The 15,037-nt window shown below is 36.8% G+C and overlaps 1 protein-coding gene across 3 annotated transcripts in view; it reads left to right on the forward strand.

The window, feature by feature from the left end:
* Positions 1–15,037, forward strand: part of Taf11 (TATA-box binding protein associated factor 11) — a 114,324-nt gene that overhangs the window by 62,830 nt on the left and 36,457 nt on the right. For 2 of the 3 annotated variants that reach the window (XM_090386076.1, XM_090386077.1), the window contains exon 4: positions 8,098–8,234. The exons of the other annotated variant lie outside the window; for it this stretch is intronic. In XM_090386076.1, the coding sequence (XP_090242202.1) occupies positions 8,098–8,231 (134 nt within the window). In that variant the 3' untranslated portion in view covers positions 8,232–8,234. Of the gene's footprint in view, positions 1–8,097; positions 8,235–15,037 lie in introns of those variants that run through there. 3 annotated transcript variants of the gene reach the window in all.

Here is a 15,037-nt window from a genome sequence, read left to right on the forward strand (position 1 = left end):
TGCTACCTTCTGGGCATAGGTAGGTTTGTTGATATTCAGGGGTTTGACCGATTTCCTTGCTTCTTGGTATGATATATTTAGCTCTGCCTTCAGCCGTTGAATTTCTTTTTCTTCTTTCCACCTCTGGCATGCTCGTGAATAGGCCGGGTGTTCGCCTTCACAGTTAATACAGGTGGGTTTTGCGGCTGAACATGCTGTTGTTTCGTGGTCCTTTGCACCCCATCGAGCGCATGCAAGGACTCCACGGCAGGCCATTTGAGAATGTCCATACTTCTGGCATTTAAAACACCGTAAAGGATTCGGAACATATGGACGCACTGAACAATTGATGTATCCAGCTTTAATCTCGTCAGGAGGTTTAGGAGAGTTAAAAGTCAGGATAATGCTCCTGGTTTTAACAATTTTTCCATCCCTTCGCGCAGTAATTCTCTTGATGGCAATAACTCCCTGTGGTTTTAATTCGGAGCAGATTTCCTCCTCAGTTATGTCGAGAAGATTCCACTCCGAAATGACACCTCTCGATGAATTGAGTGTTCTGTGTGGTGACACTATTATAGGGATTCCTCCGATTGATGTCGTTCGGAGTAGATGTTCAGATTGCCTGTCACTTTTAGTTTCAATTAAAAGGTCTCCAGAACGAAGCCCCTTAACTGATTTGGGTGAACCTGCTAACCCGTCTAACCTTTTTGCATAAAAAAGGGCGACATTTTACCAATCGGTGTTTCATTGGTAGAATGCATAATTAAAAAACTTGGGACAGACCCTGATGGTAATTCGGTTCGCTGCCTCTTTTTAGCAATAATGCTATCTGCTTCTTTGTCAATGGTTTCAGATAGGGACCGGGTTGGGGCCCCTGAAGAAGTTAGTTTATCAGGATTCATAGAGTTTTTTTATATGGTTCAGTGCCTGGGCTCCCCACCCACCACGGAGCCCAAAGGGACGCCCACTACCCAGCATGCAATAAATGCGCTCGGGAGTGGAACGCCAGGGCTACCCAGACACTATACCCGCACCGCCACTAGCCTGAATCCTGTCCCTCGGACCATGAGGGTAGGGGCGTGGCATTGACACGGTTGACCCTCGCAGGCGAGCCTACTAGCCGGGCCTTCCAGGACCACCTGTCTTGTCGAAGCAGGGGCCAAAGTGGTGTATTGAAGCTGGGCCCCTCAACCACCAGATCCCCCTTTCCGAATTTCCACGGGTCGCAGCGCAATGCAAACACGACGGATTCCATTGATGTAAGCCTGGAACCTTGGCTGTGGGCGTTGGATCCCAGTGATGCTAGTCTGGAAGTCCAGCAGCGTCACTGGGAGGTCCCCTCACCACATACAGGTGCCCACGTCGAGGGGCAGAGTAGTGGAGAATGAAAGGGACTTGGAGGGTAATTGTGCAATTAGATATGATGGGTCAACTGTTGATGATCCTGCTCAGGTAGCTAACAAACTGAATGAATATTTTGCATCGACATTCACACATGAGGAGTTATTCAGCGAGCGGAATGCCAGAGGTATATTCAACTCTGGCAGTAAGCTAGAGAATCTTGTAATAACTGAGAGTAAAGTGGAGGAGAAATTGTTGAAGATAAATACAAGAAAGGCACCTGGGGTGGATGGGATATATCCAGTTATATTAAAGGTGGCAGCAAAGGAAGTAAGCAAACCCTTAGCCATAATTATGAGAGCTTCCTTGGACTCAGAGGAAGTACCCATGGACTGGAGATGTGCAAATGTGACCCCAATTCACAAAGGAGGATCAAAGGGCGACACAAGTAATTATAGACCTGTTAGTTTAACTTCTGTTCCTAGAAAATTAATGGAGGCACTGGTTAAAGAAGCACTGCAGGATCATCTAGACAAGACTTCAGTCATAGCTCAGACACAGCATGGTTTTGTCAAGGGGAAGTTTTGCCTGACCAATTTGATTGGATACTATGATGCAGTCACAAAAGAACTGGATGCAGGGAATAACTTTGATATTATATACTTGGATCTTAGAAAGGCTTTTGATACTGTTGCACATGGAAGACTGCTACACAAGTTGGAGCAGTGTAGCATTGGAAGCAAATTGCTGCTATGGATGAGGGGGAGAAGACAGAGAGTGGTAATCAATGGACACTGCTCATCGTGGACTAATGTTATTAGTGGAGTCCCTCAGGGTTCAGTATTGGGTCCATTATTGTTTTCTGTATTTATAAATGATATTGATGATGGTATATCAAGCTTAATGTCCAAGTTTGCAGATGATATGAAGGTTGGCAGGGTTGTCAAGGACACTACGCTACTGCAACAGGATCTGGAAAGGTTGAGCAGATGGGCTGAGAGGTGGCAAATGAAGTTTAACATTGACAAATGTAAAGTACTACACATGGGAAACAGCAATCCCAGAGCAATGTATCAACTCTGTGGTACTACACTGACAGTGGTAGAGAAAGAAAGGGACTTGGGGGTGGTTGTGCAGGTAGATATGAAGTTCTCTGAGCAGTGCAGACGGGCTGCAAGAGTAGCTCATGGTGTATTGTCGATGATATATAGGAATTTTTCTAGCAGGGATAAGGAGGTGATTATTCCCTTGTATAAGGCAATGGTCAGACCACACCTAGAGTACTGTATACAGGTCTGGAGGCCTCATTTCAAGAAGGATGTAGAGATGCTGGAACGAGTACAGAGAAGGGCAACAAGATTAGTGAATGGAACAAAGGGGTGCTCTTACGAAGAAAGGCTTAAATTCTGCAAAATGCAGCATCTGGAGACTAGGCACCTTTGAGGCAATCTGATTGAGGTGTATAAAGCCTTGAATGGTTTGAGCATGCTCAATGCTGATGGGATTCTTCCTCTTGCTCAGAATAATCACCTGAGAGGGCATAAATTCAAATTGAAAAAAGACATGTAGGATAGACGGTGAGGAAATTTGCCTTTAGCCAGCGGGTGGTTGGTTGGTGGAATAGACTTCAATCCCTTGTCATGGAAGTTTATAGCCTAAATAAGTTTAAGGCTCAGCTGGACAGGTATATCTAACAAACAGAGGGGTGAAGTGGAAGTGGTTATTTTTTATTTTATTTTTTATTTTTTTTTGGCTGATGCTGCATAAGCTTGCTTTCTTGTATCAAATGCCCCTACTAATGCTAATGAAGTTTTCTGAGCAGTGCAGATAGGCTTCCAGAGCAAGTCATGTCAATGATATACAGAAATTTTGCAAGCAGGGATAAGGAGGTGATTATCCTCTTGTATAAGGCAAGGGATTAGGCCACACCTTGAGTACTGCGTACAGGTCTGGAAGCCTCGTTTTAAGAAGGATGTAGAGTTGCTAGAATGAGTACAGAGAAGGGCAACAAGACTGATGAGGGGAACAAAGGGATGCTCTTACAAAGAAAGGCTTAAATTCTGCAAAATGCAGCATCTGGAGACTAGGCACCTTTGAGGCAATCTGATTGAGGTGTATAAGGCCTTGATGGGATTCTTCCTCAGATTACAAACCTGAGGGAGCAGAAACTGAAATTGAGGAGAGACAGTTGTCAAGTAGATGCGCAGAAAGTTTCCTTTAGCCAGCAGGTAGTTGATTGCTGGAACAAACTTCCATCTTTCGTTGCAGAAGTCGATAGCTTAAATAAATTCAAGGCAGAACTAGACAGGCATTTGGAATGGTTGAGTGAAATGTTTTTTTTTTTTTTTGCTGATGCTGTATAAGTCTTTGGTGAAAATTTACTGCTATTTAGAAAGAAATGGCAAAAGGAAAGATAGATTCAAACTGATGCATGCCACTGAAGTAAAAAAAAAAATTTTATGCATGTGTGTATACACATTTGCCTGTCTTTAGTTAATGTGTTAACTGGAGTAGAAAAGTGGCAACCTTTTTCAAGTCTATTAACAGAAGAGGCGAAAAGTGGTGAGAAAAGCCATATGAGCACTTCTCAGTTATCACTAGTGTATGATCTCACTACTCCAGTTTTAGTGGCACTGACTCATATCCAAATGTAGTTCATGATGCAAAAATTATGAAAGAAGATAAATTGATGAACTCAAGAAAAAGAACTTCAGTTTCTGAATCAAACTTTTGGTGAAAGTAATCCGTAACAGGCCAATCAAGCTGATAATTCTAGACATGTTTGTGGAAGAAATATCAACATGGAAGCCTGTTGATATTTCTTCAAGTTGAAACTTCTGGTTTGAATAAAGCAATTTACAGTCAGTCCTTAACACAATAGTTGTGTTCCTAGAAACCCTCGTGCAATGCAAAATCGTGCAATATAAATAGGCCCTATGGGAAAAATAGGGTTAGGTGTCAACCACTCAAGATTGAACACACATTTGTAATCGAAACATTACCAAACACAATAAATTATTGTAATAAAATACGTATTTTATTATGACTATTATGTAATAAAATATTGCCAATGCTTTTGCTTCTATCGTAAGCAAACTTTTTTTTGTTTGATTTTCTATCCAAACAGATGACAGCCATTCCATCTCTTCCAATTTTTTGTGTCTTAATCTAATGGATTACACTTTTGAGTTGTTCCTGCTGCGAAAGTTGCTTTTATTTTCTCTGCATTCTTTGTAATTCTCTGCGTTGCCTCATTTACGTCTGTAGCATGGTCTTTCATTTCACTCAAAGCGTTTCACAATTTCATATTTTTTCTCTATCGACAGAGGCGGACTGGCCATTAGCCTTACCAGGAAAACCCCGGTGGGCCAGAGGCCAGTGTGATTTTGGCCATAAATCATAGTATGAGGCCACTATAAATTTTCCCGGGTAAGAATTTTTGATCCAGTCCGCCTCTGTTTATCGATACAGTAATACCCCGACTTACGCGAACTCGGAGTTACGCAGTTCTTGATTTTTTCGTTTGGCAACGCTGCCGCCCACTATCTTCAAGGTCGTTTTTCATATGTTATCGATATACGGTGCGACGGCGGAGAATGAGAGCGAAAGATGAACAAAATTCAACTTTGCTGTTTTTATGTTTTTTATATCAGTGAAGGGGAAACACATTTCACCATAATAACATAAAAACCAACACAATTCCAGCTATCGGTATAATCGCAAATGCAATTAGATCGAGTTTACTACCAGTTTATAACAGATTTCACTAGCAGAAACGCAACTGAATTTTTATTGTTTTATGGTAGTAACCCCTAGAAATGTGAGGTGTTAATAGCGTATCTCTGCCTTTATGGTGTTGTTTATTCAGTTGCTACATGCGCGCAGCTTTGTTTATGCGTATCAAGCGTGCCTCCTCATTTTGTAATTGTGCTTTATTCCCTAAAAATGAGTAAAATACTTAATTAAAAGGTGTGAAAAGGAAGCGTCCTGGTGAAGACTGCAGATTCTGAGAGAAAAAGAAAAGCAATTATCGATAAACAGAGGCGGACTGGGTCAAAAATTCTTACCCGGGAAAATTTATAGTGGCCTCATACTATGGTTTATGGCCAAAATCACACTGGCCCGCCGGGGTTTCCCCGGTAAGGCTTATGGCCAGTCCGTCTCTGTCGATAGAGAAAAAATATGAAATTTTGAAACGCTTTGAGCGAAATGAAAGACCATGTGATATTGCACGTGCTACAGGTCTAAATGAAGCAACGGCGAAAAGCACATGGAACGAAGAACGCGTTATAGCTACAAAGCAAGGAATAAAAAAAATTATTAGCTTGCTACGAAGAAATTCTGCGTGAAAAAAAGAACGCGCTGTGTCGTCAGACGAATTTGTTAGATTTTATGAAGCCATCGACATCACTTTTTAACGTAAGTCATTTGTTTTTTTAATACATATTTTGTATTAATATGTATAAAGAACTGCAATTTTATTAATATTTTTCTTCTAAACTAGTGTTTTTGTTAGTCCTTGGTCCCAATTAAGCAAAATTTATATGTATTTATATGCAAAGTTGTACCCCGACTTACGCGAATTCGACTTACGCGATTTTCGTCGGACCCACCTATCGCGTAACTTCGGGGTATTACTGTATTGCTTTTCTTTTTCTCTCCGAATCTGCAGTGTCTTCACCAGGACGCTTCCTTTTCACACCTTTTAAGTATTTTACTCGTTTTTAGGGAATAAAGCACAATTACAAAATGAGGAGGCACGCTTGATACACATAAACAAAGCTGCGTGCGTGTAACAACTGAATAAACAACACCGTAAAAGCTGAGATACACTTAACACCTCATGTTTTACTAAAGCACATTTCTAGGGGTTACTACCATAAAACAATAAAAACAATTTCCAGTTGCGTTTCTGCTAGTGGAATCTGTTATAAACTGGTAGTAAACTCAATCTAATTGCATTTGCGATTATACCGATAGCTGGAATTGTGTTGGTTTTTACGTTATTATGCTGAAATGTATTTCCCCTTCACTGATATAAAAAACAAATACATTTTCAGAATCTTCTCTTCATTCCTATCGTGTTGCATTTGGTTGGGGTGATTCTGCGTTTGCCTGCCTTTTCTTGTAAACACAAAGGCGAATCGTGCATAAGCGAATTCGGTTTGTGTTATATAAGATAGTGTTCCCCTATTTATAAATCGTGTATAATCGAATTTGTGTAGTGTAAACACGTGTTATACGAGGACTGAATGTACTTGTTTGTTTTAAATGTTATACCAATGTATGAAAAGCTGAACTTAGCACTTCAAACCAATATATCATGTAACATTCATCTGCCGGGGGGGGGGGGGTACTATTTTGAAGCATATGTGCCAAGTAAAAATGGGTCTGTTTTCCTTACTTCTAGATATGTTGAAAAATGTTGTGTAAATTTATTATACCAACAGCTTTTAAATCTTCCATTTTGGAAGTTGATTACCATAGCAGATTAAACCAGAAGAGGGTGATTGTGACTTAGTCATAGACATTTCTTCTGCAAAGGTCTTGGGGGGGGGAGTCTAAAACAAGAGATGTTCTCTTGTTGCAATGAGGAAGTACTTTATTGCTACATGCTGTTACATGGCACACAATTTCCCATTGAAAAATGTTCTTATAAATTCTGAGGCAGCACAAATTTCATCATTTTAAAATAAAGAAGTAGATGTTTTGTAGCTCATTTCTGCCAGTTTTGATATGAGAACTTACCAGATGCTATTATGAAATAAGAAGTAATTGATTTACAGTAGCCCTTGGTTTGGTTTGGTTTGAAATATGACAAATGTCATGCTTGACTCATGGCAGTGCTGGGTGTGAGAGAATATTTAGCCATATTGAAGCAGTGAAAATCTGTTTATCTCAGTCACATTGGTTCTATTCTTAATTTTTTAACAAATTTGTGAATTTAGTAAAGAAGTGGGCTACTATTTTAGTGCTGATATTGAAATAATTTGAGAAAATAGTGAAACTTATGTTTTTTTTTGTCTTTACTGAAGTAAAGACAAGAAAACTGGGGACATTTGTCCGTCTAGACAGCAACAGTGTTTGGAATTATTCTCTACAAACTACATTTATTCACGAGTGCTGTTATGACCAGTTTTGGAACTATTCGGTTCTGTCATCGGATAACAACTAGCCTCAGTTAGGGACCTTGTGTCAAATGATAAATAAATTATCAAATCTCTAAATGATCAGCCAAGCAGTACGTAGAAGGAAACTTTTGATTTGAAAATGTAATTTTTTTTCGTGCATAATAATAATTCCAATTACTGGACTGCATTGGCCCAAACAGCAATTTAATAAATAATAATACAATTATGTTTATAACCTAATTATATTACATCTAGCTGACTTTGAGTACACAACTGAGTATGATGAAATAAAGAAAGATAAGACTTTATCTATTGCCTTGTTAGATTTCTTTGTATTAGCTTATTACCTGAAGCCTTAACAGTTGCTCTTATGAAATGGTATCCCTCCACCCTTCTAATGCAACAGTAGTCATATTGCTAATATTATTTTACCAAATACACTTATATGGATACTTAATAGATTCAAGTGAGTGTACCTTAATTGCAATGTTGATATCAGTTGCAGGTGCTGTATGGTAAAGAATTTATATTATAAGGCTCTATATAAAAAATTGCATTTTACAATAGAAGTGCACATACATTATTTGAATTTATTTATTGTCAATTAACACAAGTATTTAGCATAATTTTTATTTTATTTCCATAGCATTAGATGTAATGGAACAAAATGGAGAAACTGGTCCTTTACATCCAAGACATTTAAGGGAAGCTGTGCGTAGACTCAGGCTTAGAGGAGCCATACCTAATAGCAGAGCAAAACCATGCATGTTTTTTAGGTGATAGTTTAATTAACATATTTTTATGTCTAGATGCAGTAACCTCTGAAGAAATAAATCTTAGAAATTGTCGTATGTCTTAATCAAAGCACCATAAAAAAATCAAATAACCAGCCAGCCAATCTTAATTAAAATATCCAAATCTCCTGCTAAAATCAATTTGTTTCTCAGAAAGAAAGGAAAAATTACTCCTTCATAATTCTTTAACGACTTTATTTTATTTTGCCTTATTATTCTGTATGCAAACAATATTACTAAGTAATGCTTTTTTTGATACACCGCTATTTCTAATCAGAGTTGCCCTTTCAAAGAATTACTACAATATCAAATCATGTATGTCTGGAACTAAAGTCAAGAAATATGAGATGTACTTAATGTTTTTGTCCTAACATAGGATGCAGCAATCTGGAAACAAATTAACATTTATTCCACTAAAACAACAATGAAGGATGGTTATACTTGGTGCAGTTTTCCCTCATTGTTTCTAGGACAATCTCTCAATCCTCTAACAACTCCTTGATTGCATGAATGATATTTCTGTCTCAGTATTGCCCTTTGTAAATTTTTTTTAGTGCATTTAATAAGCAGTAATCAAAGGAGCTATATCTGTCACATATGGTTGGTGTGACAATAATTAATAACCTAAATTTTTGATTGTCTCCATGGTTTCTCAATTTTTTTTTTAACCAGAAGATTGGCATGCAAACAGGAATGGGAAACTCTGGAGTTTCTCATAACCTTTTTAAATTGCCCATGAAATTTCAATACAAAAGAATAATGTGCTTATGATGGATTTGCCATTTTGACACTAATTGGTGAATATTATCACTTTGTCCCAGAAAAACTAATTCCATTACCCTGATAGCACCTTTTGAAATATTTTGTGGGAAGGAGCACTCCTCTTCCCTTCATGGTACACTGCTTGATTGTCATTTGGTCTCTGAGTAACAGAGTAACAAACCAAATCCAGGTGACATCCATGGTCACCAATTGGCTGAAAAACTTATCTGAAACCAAAGTAAATTTTGCAAGAATTGCCATTACACAATTGACCTCCTCCCTTTTTGAATGTGCATTCAAACATTTTAGTATCAATTTTGCTGAAATTTTTTTCATGCTCTAATCTTTTTGACGATTACTGGACTGATCCACTGGATGTTTAGTGTGTTTGCTGTACTGTAATCCAGTCTGATAATCATTCAAAATCACATCACAAACAGCAATGTTTTCTATTATATATTGTCCAGAGTATGGTTTATCTTTGATGACATGATCCCTTTTGAATTCAGCAGCCCAATTTTTGGTGGTACCATGTGATGGATAATCATCATGTAATATCTGCATCATATCCTTGTGGATTTGCTCTTCACACAAACTAGTAACATATACTGTACAGTCAGTTCTGCTATAATGTGTTCCTAAAAATCTCTGCTTTATGGTATTTGACACATTAAAAACAATGGGGCTTATGGAAAAAATAGGAAAAATGTTCAGTGTGGCAAGTAAAACACTAAAAAAAAAAAAAAAATTAGAAACCCATTAAAATTGTTAACACAGATTTAAACATTTTAAATTTCTAATAAACAAATAAATATTACAGTAATTATAGCACTTTACCTTGACAAGGTATGAAGTTTGCTGACTTTTTTTTTTTGGATTGTAAAATTTAATACTGTTAAAATGATAAGTCATCAATAATGATGAACATGAGATGTGCAAGTGAGAAGTTTATCAAGCTTAAAAAATAGGAATGAAGAGAGATTCTGAAAATTTGTTTTTTTTATATGGTTGAAGATTTCATCGAAGGGGAAACACATTTCACCATAATAACAAAAATCCACAGAATTAACAGCTATTGGTATTATCGCAAATGCAGTAAGATAGTTTACTACCCATTTATAATTAGATTGCACTAACTGAAAAGCCCAGTAAACTGGAACTGCAGATTGTATTTGTTTTATGGTAGTGATCTCCAGAAATGTGCTCATGCCTCACGAAATTTCTGTTCAAATGGAAGCCTGAAAACATGAGTCAGCCTACAATATCACATGTTATCTTGTGAATACAGCGAATGACAAATGTGTCTCATGGACCAATACAACTGCAGTAAATGGGAAATATAGCTCTCACACGTTTGTTGTTTGACATTTTTTAAGCTTCGTAAACTTGTATGTATTACTGCGCAGGTTGCTACATTCAGCTTGGTGCCGGGTTTTGCATTCACCTGGTGTTACTTGCAGACGAATTTGCACACGAGCCAATGCGAAAATAGCATTATACTCTCATTGTTCCCTAATATATTAGTCGCGTTGGAGCAAATTCGCATTTCAAAAATGCACGCTATAGCAGAACTGGCTCTTTGTTTTGAAATCATAGGTAAACATATACAAAATTATATATATGCATAACTGACAATTTAAAATTGAAATGAGTGAACTATAGACATATTTACAAAGTCAACATGCAGTATAAAGACATACCTCAAGCTATTTGATATATATGCTTAAGGGGGAAAAAAAATAAAACATTTTTTATGAGGTGTCATGTACTCACTGCTGCAAGAAGGTGGCACATTATAGCCTTAGTTGCTAATGCGCCAATAAAACCCAACAACCAACCTGCAAGAAGGTAGTATACTATACAATTACATCAGTAATGCTATGTGAAAAAATTAGTTTTTAATGTGAGAGAAATCTGAAATGACTGACATGAGTGTTAACAGCATTAGGTTCCAGTTTAAAAATATAGACAAATATGCTTGTAATTTAATCATTTTTCAGGCATTTACTGGTCAACAAAAAAAAAAAAAAAAAAAAAAGAAACTTATCAATAGTAGCCATTAATGAAATGCAAGGCTAACTGGGAAGCAGTGGCCATCCAAAATCTTATAGAGAACACTTGGTTTGAGTCTCAAATTGAACTCACATCTGTAGACCCTGATATTGTATTACATTTGTTTGACGTAACTAGAAAACCCAGCTTGCTGTGCAGGACACTGGTCAGTAAACAGCTTTTCTGATGACAGACTTGCTTCCCCTTTGACACGATTCATCAGTTAGTTAATTATTATTATTAAATTACAGTTGCTCAGAGCAAAACGGATACAAAAATATAGATTGTGACAAGTTTAATAATAGGAAATATACATAGATTAGATACATACAAATAAAAGCTTTCTGTTGTTTAGTCAACCTTCTTCAGTTCTGAAGAAGGTTGTCTGACAATATTTTAATGTTGAAGTTATTCTTAGGAATATCTTAACCTAACTAAATATCACTGTCAATCTTCTTTAGGCAAAGTTTGAGAAATTTGATTGATGAATTCAAAATAAATACAGAAATCAGTAGTATAGCAATTATATTCTTCTCGTGAATTTATTTGATAAATTTCTCTAACTGAAATATTTTGCAAGAACAAGTTTGGCTATTTTAGATTAGGAAAAATTCTGAAATGGGTGATTGACTTGCCTAATTTATAAAAAGGCTAATACAGTTATGCTTTGCTTAACAAATCCTCTGAAAACAAAGTCTTGTTATAACAGAGTTGACAAATTTTTTTTCAGTGATAGTTGAATGCATGCTGCCTTAATGCAGAAAAGTCCCACATTTTGTAGTTGGTTCATGCACACCACATTGCTGAGCTTTTGCTCTCTTCAGTTTGGTTTCAATTTAAAGAAAATATAAAAAGCAAAAAAATATCTTGCTTAGCAATGTCAAGAAAACAAAAAGCAATAAGTTTAGAAACTAAAATGGAGAATAACAACTAGTAGAAACTGGTAACAAGAAAAGTGAGGTGACAACATTTTGGACTAGCACAATCAACTTTTAAGATAATTTTAAACCAATCAGATAAAATTAAAGCATCCATGCAAGAATGTGTGGATATTAGCACAAGTAAGTTAACACACACCAAAGTAGCATTGTACAAAAGATAGAGAAAATATTTGTTGGTTTGGTTTGATTGTTGTATGAGCAACTAAGGGTATGGACACATAGAAAGCAGTGACCAGTGCAACTTCTCACTATGCGATGGGGTAGGTTTTACGGGTGCCACTATATTTCAGAATGTTAATCCCTTTAGCTCTCGGGTAAACTGGTACCGTAAAATTGCCGATCAACCCCTCCTGCAATTCAGCGGATGTCCCGTAATTTTCAGGTGAAAACTTATCAAAAGATAAATAAATATGGGAAAGAGCGAGCGGGTGGTTTGCTAATGTCCATTGCAGGACATTTTGATAAAATATTTGTTGGAACGAGCACTGAAATAATTGAAAGAGGAAGGTAATATTTTTGCAGGCGAAGAATTTAATTTATCAAAGAAGGAAAAAAAAAAAAAAAAAAAAAAAAAACGTTAACGTTGCGAAGTGTTCAGAATCTATACATAAATAACTGTTATGTATTGATAACAGTTGAGAATGGAAAAGAAAATAAACTGCAAAGATGAGAGGAGGCAGCATAGCCACAAATCGAAAAAGTAAAAATCGTAATAAAAGACAAAAAAATAATATATTTTAAACATAAGATAGAATTGTCCTATGTCGAACAATCCTGGCATCTCTTCCAGTGTCAACCACCCAAATTGCACCAAAAGAAACGATAATATCGTGTTTTTTTGTGCAATCTTTCTTTTTAAAAAGACTAATCGAAAGGGTCACTCACGAGCTGGATTTAGGGAATAATTTCGACATTGTTTATTTAGATTTCAGCAAAGCTTTTGACTCAGTCCCACATGAGCGGTTGCTTTATAAGCTGGAACAGGTTGGAATCACTGGAAAAATCCTTAGATGGATAGAAGGATGGCTTCAGGGCAGGAGGCAGAGGGTTGTGATAAATGGCTATTCCTCAGATTGGGTTGCTGTAAGAAGTGGGGTTCCCCAAGGATCAGTATTAGGACCACTGTTGTTTTTAATTTTCATAAACGACATTGATGAAGGGATAGAGGGCGTGATGTCTAAATTTGCAGATGATGTTAAAATTGGTAGAGTAGTTAATGATCACTGTCAAGCTGAGCTTCTTCAGAGAGACCTAGATAGACTTCAAGAATGGTCAGAAAAATGGCAGCTGTGCTTTAATCCAACAAAGTGTAAGGTATTACACCTGGGAAACAGTAATCCCAAAATAACTTATTCACTTGGTGGAGTTCAACTAAACCCAGTACTGGAGGAAAGGGACTTGGGTGTTACGATACGGTCAGACATGAAATTCTCTGAGCATTGTAAACAGGTTGCAAGGAAGGCCCATGGTGTCCTATCGATGATCTATCGAACTTTTGCAAGTAGAGATAGGGACGTGATAATCCCATTATATAAGGCTTATGTTAGACCACACTTGGAATACTGTGTTCAAGTATGGAGACCGCACCTAAAGAAAGACATCGAGCTTCTTGAAAGGGTGCAAAGAAGGGTAACTCGCCTGGTGAGATCGGCAAAAGGGCGTCCGTATGAAGAAAGACTTCGAATATGTGGGTTGCAGAGTTTGGAAACTAGACACCTTAGGGGAGATTTGATTGAGGTGTTTAAGGCTCTGAGAGGCATCAGTAAAATGAATGAGGACAAAATTTTCAAGATTATAAATGATGCTAGAACTAGGGGACATAAATTCAAGTTACGCGGGGAAATGTTTAGATTGGACTGCAGGAAGTTTTATTTTAGCCAGCGAGTTATAAATTACTGGAATAAGTTGCCTTCATGGGTGGTAGAGGCCGACAGTTTGGGGAAATTCAAAGGTCATCTGGATAGTACTTTCGGGTAAGGGAAGCGCATAGGATGATAGGATTAATTTCCTTTTTATTTAATTTTTAATTTCATTTTATTATTTTTATTTATTTATTAATTATTATTATTTATTTATTTATTTAATTTTTGTTTTTATCATTGTTTTGTTCGGATTTTTTTTTTTTTTTTTGGCTGGTGCAGCATAAGCCATAGGCTTTCTTGCACCATACGGCCGTTACTAATACTAAATACTAAATCTCTGCCACATACAGGGTTACCAGACTTTCTCGTTTCCAAGGACATGTTCTAGTTTTTAGGGCGTCCTCAGACATCCCGTGGATTTTACACTTGCGTCCTAGTTTTTTATAGATTTAAGAGAAAAAAAAAAAAAAAGCCCCCATCTCATCATAAAATGAAATTTCATTAAATATTTTGTGCTTTTGCACCTTTGGTCAATACAACATAATAAATAAAATCAATGCACTGGTTGCATTATGTGGACTGGATTATCCCAAATTATGACTTCGCTACATCTCTCTCGAACTCAGTGATATTCAGATGAGATCAGAAACCTCTGCCGTCTCTCTCCAACCCAACATTTTATAATTACTTACTTTGTAATCCAAACTTACTGAAAATTATTGGCAATAACAATAAATACTGTATCGTAATTTTTAGTAATAAATAATTTTTAAAATGTCCTCGTTTTTAAAGCTTGAAATGTCCTAGTTTTTTCCTAGCTTTTGAATTTTAAATCTGGTATATATAAGTAAAATCTGTTAAGAAGTGTGAAGATGGATGCGTAAATTACACAGAATGCCAAGACTAATAGAAGGATAGCAGAAATTGGAGATGTTGAAGGCATGAGAAGGAATGTGAATATCCTCATGAAAATTATAGGCTGAATTGAATAGCCAATTAGAGAGAAGTGATTAAATTAATATATGGAGCAATAGCCAGCATCAGATATGGGTGGGCAATTTTGGTCTGAGAAAGGGGTATAGAAATAAAATTAAAATCTGATGTTAGCTAACATCAGATTTTAATTTCTCTATCCTTTTCTGCCAATTTTGTTTTTGAATTTTAAACTGTCATGA

This window comes from Mastigoproctus giganteus, chromosome 12 (genome assembly GCF_048544385.1).
Source record: "Mastigoproctus giganteus isolate SK-2022 chromosome 12, ASM4854438v1, whole genome shotgun sequence".
In the NCBI taxonomy this organism is placed as follows: domain Eukaryota; kingdom Metazoa; phylum Arthropoda; class Arachnida; order Uropygi; family Thelyphonidae; genus Mastigoproctus; species Mastigoproctus giganteus.